The 18930-nt window shown below is 40.2% G+C and overlaps 2 protein-coding genes across 5 annotated transcripts in view; both read right to left on the bottom strand.

Annotated features, from left to right (window-relative positions):
* The window catches only part of LOC132990052 (uncharacterized), a 377347-nt gene that overhangs the window by 207142 nt on the left and 151275 nt on the right, over positions 1-18930 (bottom strand). The window lies entirely within an intron of this gene.
* Positions 3310-12050, bottom strand: znf217 (zinc finger protein 217). 4 transcript variants are annotated; one of them, XM_061058082.1, is made up of 6 exons: positions 11802-12029; positions 7550-8932; positions 6921-7028; positions 5435-6817; positions 4888-5013; positions 3310-4756 (listed from the first exon to the last, which is right to left on the bottom strand). In XM_061058082.1, the coding sequence occupies exons 2-5, from the start codon at positions 8868-8870 to the stop codon at positions 4901-4903; spliced, it is 2925 nt and encodes a 974-aa protein (XP_060914065.1). In that variant the 5' UTR covers positions 8871-8932; positions 11802-12029; the 3' UTR covers positions 3310-4756; positions 4888-4900. The 4 variants fall into 4 exon arrangements, with proteins under 4 accessions (XP_060914065.1, XP_060914067.1, XP_060914064.1 ...); XM_061058084.1 differs by having other exon boundaries at positions 3310-5013; positions 11941-12050; XM_061058081.1 differs by having other exon boundaries at positions 3310-5013.

The raw sequence follows: 18930 nt of genomic DNA, 5'->3' as shown, positions 1-18930 counted from the left end.
ATGCTAAGTGAAATGCTCATTTTGCGTTTGTGATTACCAGGGCCCATGGGCGATATGCACTAATGTGAGCTAATGCAATAGATTACACAGTGCTGGCCCAGGGGAACAGACAGCAAGCAGATGTGGTCGACTCAAAACGGGAGGAGGGGCTGAAAAAAGGAAAATCTAAGTTTAAAGTGTTCAATGCGCTGAAGATTGTCTCTTGCAATTTGCTGTTTGCAGAAAGCGCCGCCACGATGGGTTCTGTCAGCCATCTCCGTTTATAGACAATAGTGCGCTCGTGTCTCGTTGATGTAGGAAGCTGTTAGCAAACTTCTCCCAGGAAGCTTTTTAAGGACTCACACGGAAACACAAAGGAGAGGAGAAAAACACACACCGCTGCACAGCTCTGTTTGATACACACTCGCTATCTGTGATGTCATCACCAGGTGTGTTTGACAGCTGATGATAGGCCACACCTCTGGGATGTTTACAATTAAGGTGTGGCCACAAAGTGCAGGATTCACTTGACTTTAAATCTAAAATCTAAAATGAGCTGACGTGCACATTTTTATCTTGAGTGAAGAGGTGTACTTTATTTTTTTTAAATGATAGTAACTTGTAAATCTTACAGGTTTTTTTCCGCAAAAAGGTAAATATAAGCCAAATATATTTTATAAAATGATCAACTATGTACTGTGTACTTCCACTATGAACAGTTTTATCATAACTAACAGCACAACATATTGAAGAAGCAAGGCTGTGAACACTGAGTCTGAAAAAGCTTTAATCTAGACTTTGTAAATACTGCCCTCTAGTGGCCGATCTGAGTTATTGATGAAGAGGAATACACCACAGATTTCACCTAAGACAAATTCACCTTTGTTTTATTTTCATATTTCACGTTTTTCTTTTAGTTCTTTATGCATTTATTAAGAGACAGGGAAGTGGATATAGTCAGATAGAATTTGGGAGAGAGAGAGAGAGAGAGAGAGAGGAATGACATGTGGTTAAGGTGCCACAGGTTGGATTCAAACCCACTTTGAGGACTCCAGCCTCCATACATTGGGCATGCACACTAACCACTAAGATACTGGCACCACAATGTGTTGATGTATTTAAGGTTATAGAGTTTCTTTCATTTCTTTTTTCATTCATCCCCTTCTTGTCGTTCTTCTGAGTGGCTTTCTCTTAAAGTCCCTCGAGCTCTTTTACTGAACTCAGTGAATGAGCATTTTATTTTGAGGCCCCAAACGTCCAACAAAGTCTAAATATCGTTAGAGTTCTTCCCTCTCTTCCAGAGTTTAGGAATTCGATTTCTAGTCACTTTGTTTCAAATTGTAACTGTTTTAATGGATCTCAGTGGTTTTTGTCCACTAGTGTTTGTTGTGTTTTGCTTGTAATCTCGGCAGCTTTGGAAATGAGGGAAACTTCAGTGTCCTCTCCTGAGAATAAATAAAGGTTTGAATTGAATTGAATTGTTCCAAGGTCTCATTTGTATTTTGTGCAAAGGTAAAAAGGCCTTCCTGCAAACTCTGTCTTTATTGAAATCACACTATAAACCCTCTTGTAATATCAGTCTGCGCTGATTCCATTTGTGTTTCGTCGCTCTGTTGAACTCTTTGTGTCGCAGAAACGTGGTCACTTTTTTTGGCTTTCAGTGTTTTATTGAGTTTGCTCAGATTATTTGTTAAGTACTTCCTCGCAGTGTTTTGAGTGAGCCACACACAAATACATTATTTACATTTGCTATCATCATTTATCACAGATGTGAGGGTGTTTCAGGGTGCTGAAGTTGTAGTTTTAGTGTGGAGATGCTGGAGGAGCATTACTCTGAAATGCATTTCACATCTTAAGGGCCCTTTACTGGAGAAGCTTGCATATTAAAGTTCACTGTTCATCTTATGTGCAGCAGTTGACTCGGTCTGTTAAAACAATCTTAACTTTATCTGAACCTTTTCTTCTGGGGATCCAGAGCCCCCACTGTTCTACAATCTGCAATTAAAGCGGTCATTTGAGGTCGTCCCCTCGGAGCGAGTTCAAGAAACCAGGCTTCTGGGGTCTCGCTTTGAACCTCTCTGTGTCTCTCTTGGCCTCAGCACATTATAATATATGCACATAATATCGTTTTTAAAAATGAGGAGCGGAGGCTTGAGCATCAGCAGAAGTGTTCTCCCCACCTCCCTTTAGACGTTATGAACACGGATAAATCACCACTTTTAATACACATCTGATTATTGTCCAGTAGTCGAAAAATCTTTTATCAACAAACAGCGATTAACATTTCTAATTTAAAAAACAACAACTTTTAAATTGCACCTGGTGGTACAGTCAAGGGGCTGCACGGTGGGGCAGTGGTCAGCCCCGGTGCCTCACAGCGAGGAGGCTCCTGGTTCAAATCCCCGTCTGACAGGAGCCTCTCTGTGTGGAGAGAAGGAATTTCCTGCACACCGTTTAAGTTAAACCAATAAGTCAGCAACTTTCCAATATCGAAACGTTGCCAATGTATTTGTGCAATTTTGACAGAGTTCTCACTTCCCATCTCAGCAGCTTTGGGTTAAAAATAAGACTGAAGTTCTGTCATTTTTTATTTATATATAAATATATATCATGATGTTCACACATTAAACTATCTCATGGAGTAGGTGTGTAGGACATCAAACTATTAACTCAACTTGAGAAATGTTCAGAGAGAATGAACCGTGGTGATTTCACAACTTTCACTAATTTTTTTTAATCAACGGGTGATGCCGAGCAGTACCGAGTAGTGTGCAGGAGTTTTTCTTATCACAACACCTGATATTAAAAAGTATGTGAGCATCGAGAACGTTGACAATCTTAAAAAAGAAAGGCTAGTTTGTCAGAACAAGAATGAAAAACTATCCCACAACCTGCAGTTACACCCGTGTTCACTGCTCGGTGGATTAGTGTTGTAGTACAAGACCACACTAACCGAGACCAGGACATACCCGAGACCGAAGACCGAGACATTTAGGGATGGAGGGCGAGAACGAGACAAGACCAGGACCGTAAATATCTCTGAAAAATCACCATCTTGTGAGCAGCGGGCGTCACCCACTTATACCTTAACACCGGAAAGATTGCGGCCCAAACTCCAAACAAATTAAGAATTAATTTAAATGATTTGTACTTTTAGAAAGTGGCGGTTTCCTTCTAATCACAGTAATGACTTTAAGTGGTGGTCGGAGTCTGTCTAGAATGAGACTGAGACGAGACCTTCAAACAGTGGACTTGAGACCGGTCTTTCGAGTCCTCCAACACTGCGGTGGATTGTGAATGACCATGGAGTGTTAAAGAATACCACAGAGCTGTTCGCCTCTCACTTTATTATTGAAATGTGTAATACAAATCTCAAACAATATTTTTCATTTTTACATAAGTACACATGTGGGTTACTAACCAAACAACGACAACAAAAAGAAATAACTTAAACCAAAGGCTTTCAAAGTGGCAACAATTCAAAAACGACAAAAGAAGACTAACTAAGCTGATAAATGAGTTCACCTGAGACTCTGTTCACAGTGTAGAATTCAATCCAGACATCCATCGACATAGCTGCTGTTACCTTTTCATTCTGTCTAAACGACACAGTCAAACGAGAGCAGTGGATGAAACGACACTTTTAAAGGCTCAACGTTAGTAAACTGCTGACTGTGCAGTTCAGAGAACACAGCCGTGAGCATTTCACACACAAACAGAGAACCTCGTACAGCTGATGGATCTGAGGCACCAACTAAAGCAGATGATAACCGTTTGCCATTTTTAAGAAGACAAATAATAACCTGAACAAAATCTGTTCTGTGTTTAAAACTGGGCTCGTAAATATAGAGCATATCAAAGAAATCCACCAGAAGAATTGTGTTACAGTTAATCACATGCCACAGGTCGGTTCGGCCCGGCCGCAGCAGTAGTAGTTGTTCCGTCACCAGATGTTTGTGTGTGTGTTTTGTGCGGCTGCCTTACGAACACGTCCATCTAGACACACTCCAACTCAAAACATGTGGCTCTGCTCGGTGCACAGGCCCAGCTGACATGATAGCTATAGCAGCTTTTTTTTTTTTTTTTTAAATGAAAATAACAGTGTCGAGAGCACATGAGGTAGACCACTTCAACATACACAGGACTCTTTTTTTTTTTTCTGTGGCCCGAAGCCGTCAAGTTATTCCAAAGAAATTCCCACACACACCCTTCAGTGTCTTGGAAAAAAAAAAAAAAAAAAGGAAAGTAAAACAGAAAAGTTCTAAACTGCTTGCATGGACATCAACAGGAAGTGAACTGAGCAGCAGCAGCTTTTTTTTTCTTTTCACAAAAATTATATTTCATACATTTTTATTCAATAGAATTTTATGTACTGAACGCGTAAGAGATATACTAACCCTACCCCAAATACAAAACTTTGCTGTTTGCTTTGCTGTCATAGACATGTACAGAGTCTGGGTCAGATATGGATGAACTAACAGAATGAAAAGGGAGAAAACATCACAGTGCACACCCGTGGAAATATATCTTTTAGGAAACTTTACCTGCACTGTTTTTTTTTTTTTTTAAACAAAAGAAAAAAATATCTTAAAGGCCTCTGCCCTGAAATGTTTATGCAGCACAGTTTTCCTTGACTGGAAAAAAAAACAATATATATATATATATCAAATTAAGGGAGCCAGGACCCTTTTTTCAGCACAAACCATCCCTCCTAAATGTTTATATTAAACTTATATTCCAAGAAGTTGTCCAAATAAGGTAGCAGCAAAGTTCAAATCTAAAGAGAGGAGAAGAAATACTTAATGTTTGTCAAATATGAAACATGTACGTCAAGATCCACACAGACGATTTTAAGATTCTGGTCTGGGACTTTTCAGAGTGTAGTTCATCCTTCTTGTTTTTTTTTACCTTGGTACCCACTCTAGTTACTTTTGTCAGTGGTCCCATAGCGTTGGTTAGCGAAGGGGCCTGAGGGGTCTCTCCTCTGCAGGTTGGGCAGAGTGGGTAAGTGTTGGTACAGCACAGTTCTGCCCCCTGAGAAACAAAATCTTTAATGTTAACTCTACAGACTGCTTGAATGTGCAGATTCAAAATGACCCACTTTGATCATCGGTTATTAAGACAACCAGAACTTGAAACTTTGATATGATGCAGAAACAAAAAATATTAGTCCTAGGCATCCAATATTTGGTAATTTCTCTTTTTTTTTATCATCAAAGACTGCAGACAATCTCCTGCACACTGTCTAAATTGCACTAACAAACAATTACAACATATGTGTGCAATTTAGACGATGTGATTCACCTGTCTTAGGAAATAGATGTTGTTTTTAAAATGTTTTTCGATACCAGCGATCATTAAAGTAATAGATATTGTATCGTTCAAATCACATGGTATCGAAAATGATCTGAAATGTCTACATGCCTTGGCTGAAGCAGCTACTCTTAACACATACCTGCTCTTGGGTTGGTCAGGCCTCCGTGATTGGGGTTGGCAGGTGTGCTGTGATAGAGAGACGCCAGGTCATTGGGCGTGTACGAGCGCAGGAGGTTCATCATGCTCCAATCAGAGTCCAGACCTCCTCCAATAGCTGCAGAGGATGTTTTCAAAGGAGCCAAAGTGTCAGACAGCGAAGGCGTGCTCTGCCCCTGCGACGTGCTTTTCACACTCCTCCCTGAGAGGAGCAGCCTGCTGGATGCGTCCGATGTTGATCCTCTAAATCCCGGCTTCTCGCTCGTCTCCGCTTCCCGTCCCGTAGGCACCACGTACTTTAACTTCTTGCTGGAGGGTTCACCAAAATCCATCTGCGGGAGCCTCCCGAAACGGCTTGAAAGGCACAGTCTGGCATCCGACTGCCAAATGACGCCGCTCCTCGCTGGGTAGCTCCGTTCGCCGATTCCCACTCTCTCTGGGGGGGCCGGGTGGTCCAGGACATGTTTGGTACCCGTGCTTGATTTCCTCATGAGCTCTGTGAACCTTGTCGAGTCCTGACTGGGATGTGAGTCAAGTCTGAGACGATGGCTCTCCTGGGTGACATCATGTGAGGGTGCATGAATTGGGGATCGCTTGGGGGCGTGCGGCAGGTTAACCGGCGCCTTTTCTTGCGGTTTAGCAGGTTGAGGGGGCGGGGACTTTGTCCGACGAGGGTGCGGCCGATCTATCATCGGAAGCGGGGTGACATCCTTCCCTTCAAGTGCAGGGGGGCAACCTGTGTAACGCTTTTGTTTCACACTCCCTCCAAATCCGTTCTTTTTCACACAGTCCGCCTTGTCTTTGTGCGTCAGCTTTTTGTGCATTATCAGAACTTCAGGGTACATGGTTTTATACGCACAGAACGAACAGGCGATTGGAGTTAATGCATTTCTTGGTTCTGCACTGGCAGAGATGGAGAGAGACACTTTTAAGGACAGATTTAATGGGGCCTCAGAGTTCTCGTCTTTTATTTCCTCCCTCTCCATCTTCAGGTTAACAGGTACGGGGCACTTTACGACCACATCATCAATCGGGGAGTAAGCGGACTTTGCAATTAATTTCTCGTACTCAGCATTCATCTGGATGAGCGGTTTGCTCAGCTTGCAGCCCATGTTGTCAAATCTGTCCTTCGGCATTCCACTGGAGCCCGGTCTGGCTGCAGGAACCCAGAGTTTGGATCTATTTGGAGCTGGATTCTCACTGTCAGGTCCGTGTTTCACATCGTTTGGAGAGGGCGCTAAAGGAACGGGTCTGCTGGGAATTTCTACATAAGGTTTATCCTTGTGGCGGCGATCCAGGTGATACTTCAGAGAGGTTTTCTGGGCTGCGGCGTAATCACAATAAGCACACTTGAACGGTTTTTCACCTGAAAAAAAAAAAAAAAACAGCAATGTTTAAGGGAATTTTTTAAAAGTGACAGACTCAACCTGCTGTGAGTTAATAATTCAAGCTGAGCGCGTTTCATTTACCTGTGTGTGTCCTCAGGTGAACTGTGAGGTAATAGCTTGACCTGAATGATTTCCCACAGTAGCTGCATGCTTTCGATCGGACTTTTGAACGGTCAAATCCATCTTCACCTTTAAAACAAAAATAGACAAACAGAAAGGAAATACATAGAAATGTTTAAGACAAAACAAAAATCAGAAAAGGCATTTGTTATTTTTTTAAAAAGCAAAGAGGAGCGCTTTTTGCACCCCAGAAAGTTTAAGTTTGAAGTTCTCTTTGGATCAGAATACATAGAGTCAAAAATCTCAGGCACCGTCTTAAAAACAATCAAAATTTTTTCATTGTAAAGGCACGATTATGTAGACCCTTAAACAAACTTCCTCCCTTTTTGTCATTAAGCCATTGTTAGGGAGTCACACAGATCTAACTCAACGACATGAAACATGTAGGAGTTTGTTTTAAGGTCTCCGTGCCTGTGAAGGCATTTTAATTGTTTATAAGAGAAAGAGAGGGTGCAAGGGAGTTTGTCTTTTGATTAAAGCAGTTGTTATACTCCCTCCTGTCAGCAGAGGGAGCGCTTGGTAACAGAGTCATTTGCATTCCACAAATCAAGACAGCATGTGTGAAGCTTGAAAGATCCCAAAAAATGTACCTGGACCCAGGTTTTCAGTCAAAGCCGCCTCCTCAAATCCCTCCTCGGAGCCTTCCTCTGCGTTCTCAAGCGAGTTCACCCTCGACAGCTTCCCCTCCAAAGAAGAGGTCGGACTCTCTTCCCCTCCTCTCTCGCGCTTGTGGACCCTGGAGTGGAGGACTAACTGGTGGTAGGTCCTGAAGGTTCTCTGACATTCCTCGCACGTCGTCGGCCTCTCTTTATCTTTTTGCATCAGGGACCTCCTCTGCGGTTGGGGGTTTTCCGCTGCAGTCTGCGTCTGAGACCGGAGCTCTCTTCCAAGAACCTCTTTTGTGGCTTTGTCTCCTTGTCCCTCCGTCCAAATATTATTCAACTCCTCCTTATCCGAGCCGCATTCTTCGTTGTCTGTGCTGGCTTCCTGGCCCAGATCTTTAGTCGTATTAGGGCCCACTGCTATCTTGCCTTTTGTTGCGAGTTGCCAGGCCTGATATGTGTTGAAGGGATCCAGCTGAGGGATCCATTTTGATGATCTCTCTTCTGGCAAACTTTTTCCTGCAGGCTGAGGCCTAAGTCCTAGACTCTGAAGGAATGATTCTTGTTTTTGAGGGGGTTCAGTAGTGTCATCCATGCTCTCCTTGTCTTTATCTTTCCCCGGCTCCACCTCTCGATTGTGCACTTTACTATGTTCAACTAAACTGTCGTGGTCAGGGAAGAAAAACCCACAGACCATGCACATTTTGTAAACAGTGACTACGGCTTCTGGCGCTTGCTCCTGGACGACATCGTTGACCGTGACAGGGGTGTCCAGGTCTTGCTGGGCCTTGCTCTTGACTCCTGGTTTCACATGCATTTTCATGTGGTTCTTGAGGAACCAGGGCTCTCTAAACCTCCGCCCGCACACATTGCAGCAGTAAGTAAAATAGTCCTTGTGCTTCCTCATGTGGGTCTCCAGCTCACTGGCGTCTTGTGAAACCTGACCGCACACTATACAGCTGTGCACCTCCTCTTTCTCAACAGGGAGGGCGCTGGGTTTGGGCCGGGGTCTCTCTCCTGGGATCCTGAACTCGGCCTCGACTCGGAGCACGGTTGGCTCAAAGAAAGTGGTGGGGTGCTGCGTAAGTACGTGGGGTCCCAGCTCATCCTGATGGGCAAAGGTCAGGTCACAGAACATACAAGATACTGGTGCACTTCCTCCGGATTGCAACACAGCCTTTTCAGAGTAGGTGGCGTGAGGCGTCATGCTGGAGCCAGGCCCCGGGATGTTTGCATTGTTACTAATAAGAATATCTTGAGCAAGGCCATCAGGGCTCTCCACAAACGGCAGTACTGAGTGAGTCGGCATTGTCGTCTTCTGGTGGAAAAAAAAAAAACAACGCTGTATGCACTGTCCAGAATATTAGGAACCTAGAAACAAAGAAAAAAAAAAGTCTTTAGAAACTAAATACTATGACAGGATCAGGCAACGTTACATGAGAACAAATCTGTTTAAAATACAACCACACAGGGAGAAATTGGGCTCCTTTAAACTGAAACAGGAAATGTATCTTTTAGGCAATCAACTACACAGACGACTCATTTCCTGTGTCCAACGATAAGATGTAAAGACACTGTACACAGATTCTTTTCTTCAATCTAACGTGCATTACGTTAGTGTGTATGTCAAACTTAGTTTGTGAGTCATCTAAAGAACTTTGTATACTTAACACAATCAAAGTCACTTTTAACTGTAAACATGACGCTCCAGTCTGAAACAACTGAAGAGAGACTCATTTGGAAACTTCATCGTTTCAATTCAGAGTGAACGGTGACTAGCTGCATAAAAATGAGACTGCAGTCCAGTTCAACATACTGTATAATCAAATATTCAGCATTATTCTGGATAAAAACAACCTTTTCTTTCTATTTTACAATAATAAATACATTTGCAATTTGAGATTTGTTGAATGGTATTAGTTTGGTTTGCACTGAACAACATCACACAAATTAAAACAACTATGAAATGAAACCTGTTCTTGGTGTTATAGTAGCGGACATTTTTTTTAAACTTCCTTGTTGACTCGCACACAATCATAAGACATGCTGCATATGAATGTTTGTTTTCCTTTTGTTTTGTGACCGGGGGGGGGGGGCGCGACTACCTCCTTGTGGTTTTGTCATAGTAGCTCTTTCCACGTATAGTAACTGACTGCTTATATAGAGTTGCCTGGCACAAAAGTGGAGAGACAGGACCAGCGAGTTCAAAAGCTCAAGGCTAATGCCGGTGAAGACTGGGACGACAGAAACATATAAAGCAGCCGATTGTCGCATTACAATGTTTTGTTTTTACAACATTAACACTACATGTCCTGTACAGATCTTTTCAACGATCTGCTGGTAATTCTTTAGCATCCCTCATCCTCACAATTAAATCATTTTATATTTTTTTACTTTGTTCCCATTTAGTATATATAGATAACTTTTCTTTAATGCATTTCAAGTAAATATTGTGACAACAGTAAATCACATAAAGGCTGCTGTATCACAGTTTAATATCTATAGCTTCATGCTTTCAGGGTCGCTGAACAACTCAGACTTTTTAAGACCCAAACAAAGAAAAAAATATAATTTTTGCTTCAAACTTAATGGATTTCATACAGGACTAAATGTTATCCTACATTTAAAAGCTTTTTTTGTATACCTTCCACCTTCAACCCTTCCCAGTAATTTTTCATCTTAAAGCCAGATTTACTTGAACTTGCATTCCCTTCTTTCTTCCATTATGATTATGTGAATGCTTACTTAATAATACACTGACATAGACTCTGCCTGTAATGGCTGTACAAGCAAAAAAAAAAGAGGAAAAACCGCTAATCAAACAGTGTAAATAAGACATGACTCAGTCAAAGTGACATCTTAAATTTAAGACCGCTCACAAGTCAAAATAAGACTTTTTAAGATACTTTATGACCTTGAGTTATAAAAATCTTATTCAAGACTTTAAAAGACTATTTAAGAACCCTGTTTTGAATTACTTTAAGACATTATTTTACATGAATACGTCCACATGATGCTTCTACTTTTATGCCTACCATATTTCAGCCACTGCCTCTCTTTCAATCTAGCACAACCTTTTATTGTATGTACAGAACTAGAAATATATTTAGATATATATGACCAAGGTGCTGCTGTACAGGACTGCTGCCAAAAAAGTTTAATTGTGTTCCTAAATACAATGACAATAAAGCGCCAATCTATCTATCTATATTTATGCAACCTTCAAAACACACCTCAAACAGTGGCTAAAAGAAAACCAAGTCTGTGACCACCTTTAACCTCTGTTATTGTCTTGTGTCACTTGTGCCTTTGTATTTCTCTGTTACCTGCCTCGGGACAACAGATGAAACTAGCACTTCTGCTATAATCTGGCATCTTTCACAGCTGTAATTGTTACCACGGGGAAATCCCAACTTTCACTTTGTAATTTCCCCAGATAAAATCTCAACTATTCTCTCCAATAACGCAGTTTAACAAATTTAACATGGGAACAAATTGTTATTTATTGTTTACTTTTTTTTTTACCAGGTAGAACTTTTTAACTGAACCCAGGTGAGCTGCAGCTTCACTGTGGATGATAATGAGGCGCTGTGTGTGTGTGTGTGTGTGTGTGTGTGTGTGTGTGTGTGTGTGTGTGTGTGTCCTTAAAGCACATGCATGCTTTGTGTGAAGCAGCGTTTACGTTCGCCACCTTGTTATGGCACTAAACCACAAAAAAAAAAAAAAAAACACAACACCATAAACGTTAACTAAAAGAAGGCTGCTCTTAAATCACCAGTTTAGACGTATAGAAAAAAAACAAACAAAACGACGTAAACTTCACCAAAGTTTGTGTTGCATGTGCTATTACACTTCTATGTGTGCATAATAAGCAGAACACGAGGAGTCGGTGTCTTTTCTTACCGATACAAATCTCCATTATCGATCTTTGTTAACGATGTTTCAGTCGGTTAACTCTTCATTGGGGGGGGGGGGGGGGTCGCTTTAAAATCACATAAAAGTCAGTTAACGTTACAATTCGAGTAGAAACATGTTCCCATAGTTATTCGTGTAACAACCAGATTTGGCGTAAAATCACCATCAACCACACCGCTGGGTTTCTTTACTTTGTCTTGTTGGTTTAACGCCGGTTTGAAGTTAACTCACCGGAAAACGTCGCTAACTTTGTGGTTAAAACGTTAGAAAACGACACCTTCTGTTGTCTCGACTCAACTGTAGAAACTCACCAAACAATACCTACCAAACTGAGAGTTTCCGGATTAATAATGACACTGACAGTGTCGAGCGGCTGAGTTCAGTGAGCTCGCTGCTGTTTCAGTTGTTTCTTCATTTCACACAAAAACGCGTTGTTGTTGTTGCTGCTGCCACGACATGCTCACCTAGTCAATTTGTTTGAATGTTGAATCTCATATTTGTTCGAGTCCTCACTGTGCAGCTGTTGAGTTCTGAGGCAACCCCCCCCCCCTCCTCCTCCTCTCTCTCTCTCTCTCTCTCTCTCTCTCTCTCCTCTCCTCTCCCCCCTCCCAAAAAAAAAAACCCTAAACCACGCATAGGGTGATCACGTGTTCATGAAAAACAGAAAGGGATTAGCAGCACAAATAACCTAAAAACACTACAATAAGATAATGAGGTTTCATTATGTTTCAAATTAAAAAAACTTTATTGACACAATTTTATTTACAACTTATTTTTTTAAGAACAGTAAAGCAAGGGGGAATAAACTAATAATATACAAAACATATAGGATAAAGGGTTAAATACATGAACTAAACTAACTAGTTTTTACAGCTTTAGATATGTTTGTTGTTGTTGCAATAGGGTTTGGTTTCTGTTGTGAGAAAAATGCAAGCATGTGTACAGGCCTAAGGGTTTTGATAGTAAAACAAAACTAGCATTTTCCTCCATTTGCTTGGAATAAGCTTCGATTTGTCATGACCTGGGTGACTAAGAACCTCCACAGATATGTTCCTCATCGTTTAAAACACTAAAGTAGTCTAATTATCGATTTTGAATAGATTATAAAAACCTGTTGGGGAAAAAAAGTTTTACTTTTTATGTCTGAATGTTTGAGTGAAACCTCCTAAAAAAGGTGAGTTATCAATGCAGATATAATCTTTTCGACATATTATTATTCAGTATAAGATATAAATCTTGGGTACTTCATCACGGTTATATTGAAAGGTTTATATAGGACTATGTAAGTTAGGCTATTATTCCATTTATTGTAAAGTCGTTTATAATGAAAGTCTTTGTTCACATGTTGATACAAACGGAGTTTAACGTGTTGATTAGACTTACATTAAAAACCAAACACCGTTTGATGTTATTGATGAATTGATCGAGGCCTCTTTAAATCTTCTTCTTCTTCTTCTTCTTCTTCTTCCACGCTCTCACGTCATGCATCAGCCACCATGTGGATGTTGGGGGAGGGGTGCCACCAAGTTTTTTTTTTTTTCACAGTAACGTGAAGGTTTTTTTTTTGCAGAAGCAGGTTGGTTGACAAACGACTTTTTTTTTTCCTCTTTCTGTTTCACAACGTTAAAACGTGGCCCATGGGGTTTTTTTAATACACAATTCGATAATATTCTTCACCTTAAAGCCCACAACATGCTGCTGTGACAAGCAAATGTTTGATCTTGAAAGGAGGGGGAGGTTTTCTATAGCCCATTATGATAGTAAATGACTAAAAGAAACATAGAAAACTATACCACAATAGAGCCAAAGATAACACAAAGTAGTAAAATATCATATGTATTGTCACTGTAGACCCTTTAAGAAAGAAACTGATTATTGTGAGAGGAAGACCATCACCTACAGTAGCACCCTAATGTGAAGTTAAACAACAGCCCCTCCTCCACCCTTCTGAAGAGACACTATTCAGTAATGGTAGCTCAAAGCCATACATTAATACCATCAATGAATGACATTCAGTCAGATTCAGTGTATTGAAACATACACATGATCTTATCTTCTCTCCCTGAATGGAAGCAATGTCTAAAAGAGTTTTTTTTTTTATCAGTTTCCACTCCCCGCTAAGGAACAGTGAACAAAGACTGGGCGACTCCTTTTGCCTTAACATTCTTCCTCAAGTTAAACTTGGGTTTATTCTCCCTGTTGTAAGCTCTTTGACTTTTCTTTCTGTGTTCTCTATAATGTTGTTTTGGAAATCCTTAATTGTTGTCACCAAACAGGTCAGACCAATCCGGTAATCTTTATTTAAGTGAGACGAGTAGATCTGCAGGTTTGGCAAGCATACTCCTCAAAAAGTTTTTTTTATCGTAATGATCATTGTGTACATGTAGAACAATAATTACAAATCATATCAAATTAGGACTTAAAAGATAATAGTGTACATATAATGAAGTGTGGGGTTTCCCTGCATTTGCATGATTACAAGTCAGTCACTTAAATGTGCTGCCCCTAAATCTAAACATTTTTATTTCCCCCCACTCGCAATAGTGTGAATCAGATTTTGGGTATTCTTCCTTCACCCTGAGATCCTGTTACACAAACAGGTCTAGTATGTTAATCAAAGGCACCACATGTGACACATCGAGGCCTCCCGCTCATTTCCTTTTGTTCTGCGGCCACAAAGGCTCCGTGAAAGGCGATCAATCTGCAGGAGCAGTGTGATGCCTCAGAATGATGAGATTACACAGAGATGTTGTTGCCTGTCATACAGAAAAAAATAAGAAAATATGAGCAGGAGTGGGAGAAGTTAGTCACAGAAGAAAGTAAAAAGTAGCAACATGAATCTGGAAAATTTGACCTTTTGCAAAAAGAGCTTTAATAGCGAGATATTTTGGGTAAAAGCTCACACGTATTATTTATCAGTTGTGCTCAAAGTAGACTTAATACAGAATTTGAATAGGGGAAAAAAGTGCAGAAATAAGAAATATAATTTTTACATCATGAGTGAAATATTATAACTGATGACTTAACTTGTATGCAGCATTTAAGTCAAGCTTTCTCTTATATAGCACTTTTAAAACATCCAGTAACAATGTGCTTTTACAATTAAAAACAATCAAACAAATCATACATTGAGAAAATGTACATAAATAAATCACAAAGTCAAACAAGGCAAAGTTAAGATCAGGAAAACACACCAAAAAAAAAAAGGTTTTTGGAGTTACATGAAGGCTCGTCTGTACAGGTGAGTTTGTAGATGCTTCTTGAAAAGGTCCAAGGATTCTGCAGATCTGATTGTTTGTGCGAGCTGATTCCAGAGAGTGGGGGGCTAAAACGTCAAAAGCAGTTGTAGTTAGAGCGTGTGGATGGAAAGGACGCTGAGATAAGATGATCTGAGTGGTGGTGGAGATGGCACATATGTTTACTTCTTTATATACTTTTATATAGTTCAACCTTTGCACAGCAAAATGTCGGAAATGAAAAGTATCACAGGTCTTATTTGTAACTTTTTCTATATCTCTGTGATTTATTTTGTGACGTAAAAAGGGAAATATTGTGCTTAATATTTATAGTAGAAAGTAGCAGAAGAAATACTGTAATGAGACTTTAAAGGGGCACTATGACGTTTTGGTAGAGACTTTAGAAAGTTGGAGAAATGTACAGATTCTGTGGTATTTGTTCATAACTCTATACACATACGGTCCTCAGAGGAAAATATGGTCCCTGAAACAGTGTTTGAAGATAAAATGCTAGGCGAGATGTTATGGTGGTGGGATCGCAACAGTGAAACCGTAACTCTCCTGGTAGCGTTTAGCTCCAAACAGTCCAGGGACCCATTGTTTTCTTTGAGTAAAGTTTGTGTATTCAGTTCAGAAACTGTAGCATGGAATTGTTTCAATTCTCCAACTTTTAATTTTCACTATAAATTTCCATAGTGCACCTTTAAAGTACCTCAGATTTGTACTTAAAGGGGACATATTATAAAAAAATCAACTTCTACAGTGTTTTTGAACATATGTTTGGGTAACCTGAGAGTCTACTGACCCACAAAATGAAGTGAAATAAACCCATCCAGTCCTTTGTTTGTGGTCTGCATAAGTCTTACAACACAGAGAAAAATGCTCCGTTTCAAATGTGCTCTCCTTGTGATGTCACAGTGGGATTCTGGTAAAAAAAAACAATCCACTCCCCTCCCCTGGTAACTCCACCCATAGACTTCACTCCCAGCCTAGAGCAAAACTTTTGCGCAGATCCGCCATTTTTATTCTCGCTACAGAGGAGTGATGTCGACCAGGAAAACTCGGGGGGGGGGTTAGGGTCATTGTATTTAAAGAGACACACACACCAAAACAGAGCGGTCTGAGAGAGCTGGTTTATACAGGGTCACAAACCTCCTCTGGGGACTGTTTGAAAAGGTGGAAAAGGCGGATAACATGTCCTCTTTAAATAAAACATAACATGATATCACCTTCAACATTATCCATATCTAGGTGGAGATCACAAGTATTCCTTTTACTGCTGTTACTGAATCTCCATCCTGTGTGACGGCAACAAGTGGGCAAACATTGTTTACTTTCAACTGATTTCATTAACTTCGTCCCATTGTTGGATTTATGCTAATGTAATTTCTCCTGCAAAAATCCTGCATCCTCCTCAATGCCTCGGATTGTTTCTTTAAAAAATATCATACGTATGTCTGTAGTCAGTGAGTTCTAATTAAAGACCAAGTTTAAAAAAATCCAACTCCTGAGTGGATGATAATGTATGCAGGAGACAGACAGCCTGATCGGAACAGGATGGGCGGATGGGGAAAGACTTCTTTTTGTCCTGACGTGTCAGGAGCAGCTGACTGCATTGTTCTCCTGCAGATTCACAGCCTGCTTTCTTTCATAATCCCAGTGTCGCTCCTGAGGCACACACACTGATAATATATAATCTCCTTTTCTCACCACGAGACGGTTATGTTTATTCAGTGCAACCAGCTGTTGTGTTGTTGATCACCAGAGACATTTTATCAGTCACAGAAAGAATGACCTTAACTGCTTCTGCACAAGTTTGAAATATTTTGGGTTTGAGAGAATGCAGCCGGTTTCTGTCAGTGCAAGTCTCTCTCTATGATGTTTTTACGTTGTTGCTTTTTTAGGCTAAATTCCTCAGTGACTTAAATAACTCAATATCAAATAACCAAATTACCTGGGTGAAATTACAACTCATTAAAAATCAGGTTGAGCTGCACATCTCTCCCAGTAATGAGAAAATGTAACATGACAAGAACAAGAAATACAGACATTAAAAAAAAGAAACAATTTGTTTTTTCTTCACTTTTTTTGCGATGTGTTTAATGCGAAAATTCAGATTGCGATTCATTTTTTTTTTTTTACAAAATCTTTTTATTAGTTTGCACAGATGATAAGAAAACATACAGTTGGCATAAGAGTTGACATTGTACTGTGGTCATCTTTTATAAACTCCGCCTTCTCCCGCCCAACCCAGTTAACCCCATACCCACCCACCGAGTCAGGAATCCCATTCCCACTCCGGAGGTAGCCTGTTTCCACAGTAGCCTACCCAGGAGTCTCATTCACACTCATGCATACTAGGACAAGAGGCAAGAAGACAAAGGAAATAATAAATTAAGAAAATAAATAAACAAAAATATATATATAAATAAACAAATATATATATATAAATAAACAACACAGACACAAAACAAAACTTCAAGATAGTTCCTTAAATAATTCCCTTAGGCATTCAATTGCAGGTTAAGACAACATAAATTAGGTTTTTATTTTTTAATTGGGGGGGATTTTCTTCACTTTTTGATGTTATCTTTGTCGAGTAATCTTATTTAATGATGATTAATTAATGCCTGTATTAGCCATTTTGTCTCCTTTAAATACAACCCTGTTTCTTACTAAGTTTGGACTTTGTGTAAAATGTGAATAAAAACTGAGAGGAATGACTTGCTAAACAATGAAACATCGTATTTGATTGAAAATAGCACAAAGAGTCGAATGTTGGAACAGAAAAATGTCATTGTTTTTACATTTTTTTAAATGTCATAGGGGATAGCTGGTTAACTGTCATGGCACATGCGTTATCGCATATTAAAAAGAGTACCACCATTCTTGTACAGATTTTCTCAGAACACAGGGTTTAAAACTTACATTTATCATCTAAAACAAATCCATTGTCTATGATGATGATAATAACAATTTCTGAATTTCCACCTGGTTAATGAAGTATTTCTGATTCTGATTCTGATAACATCATGTTTATATTTGTTTTAAGCATCAGTGATTCAATTTGACTTACATTTACCATCAACATACTCTCTCTGAGCTTTACATGATTGTATTTTCAGGAACCAAGCAAAGTATACAAATAAACATTTAATCTGAAATGATTTAGCCCAGTAATTATTTTCAAAGTCAAACCTTTTCTAAAAACACAGATTATGTTATCTTTCATTTGAGGTTAAAATATGATCATTAAGATGTGATTTGAGTGTCAAAGAACAGAAGCAATTTAGCATTTGTTCCCAAAGACATTTATAGGATTTGAAGTGTCACACCGCAGAGGCCTTTTGTCCCTGCAGCAGGATGTAACATTACCCTGAAAGAGTCACAAAAAAACAGACCCTCAATATCACTGGAGAGCATCTGCATCAGAATGCCTCCCTTACACACACACACACACACACACACACACACACACACACACACACACACACACACACACACACGTAGCGCCTGCAGGACCTGCTGATTCACCCTCTGTTCAAACTGACTGCAGAGAAAAAGATCACTGGTATTGATTTGTGTTATCAGATCAAGAATGTGTGATTCGCCGTGTCTTCTCGCTGATCCCTGCAGATTGTTTCACCCTCATGTTTCCCCCACAGAGCAGACCTGTTAGCGGCGCGCATGCAGGGCCGTGATGCACATTAATGCTGACAGCAGGCCTCCTGTCAGGCCTCCCTGCCCACTGTGCCCTTGTTCCACCCCCTCTGAGCTCAGTGCATTCACACAATCGCAGGCATTGTCCTGGGATGAACTGCTGCAACACGCTGCTCGAGCACATCTTGTGCAGTTTTTACAGTTTTTTTCCCCCCTGTACCTATAACTGATTCTTTTTCTCATAAGCCTCAGAGTTGGTCCCTTGCAGAGAAATCGACGAGCCCTCGTGAAGATTTGATTGATTTCATAACCGCACAGACAAGTCTATTCTTAAGAAGCTGACATAATTCTGGCTCAACGCTCACATATTGCATGCGGGGACATGTGGCTGTCATGTACTGCATGTCTGCATCATTTCCTTTAGTCTTGTCATGCCACTCAGACACATACAAAGCTGTGCAAAGGGGTTTTATTTAAAAGAAAGTGAAGCAACTAATAACTGGGGTTGAGAGTCAGTGGAGGTGGGGGGGGGGGGGGGGGGGGTTAAGGTTTAATTTA

Source organism: Labrus mixtus, chromosome 15, assembly GCF_963584025.1.
Source record: "Labrus mixtus chromosome 15, fLabMix1.1, whole genome shotgun sequence".
Classification (NCBI taxonomy): domain Eukaryota; kingdom Metazoa; phylum Chordata; class Actinopteri; order Labriformes; family Labridae; genus Labrus; species Labrus mixtus.
This window is presented reverse-complemented; position numbering and strand designations above follow the sequence as displayed.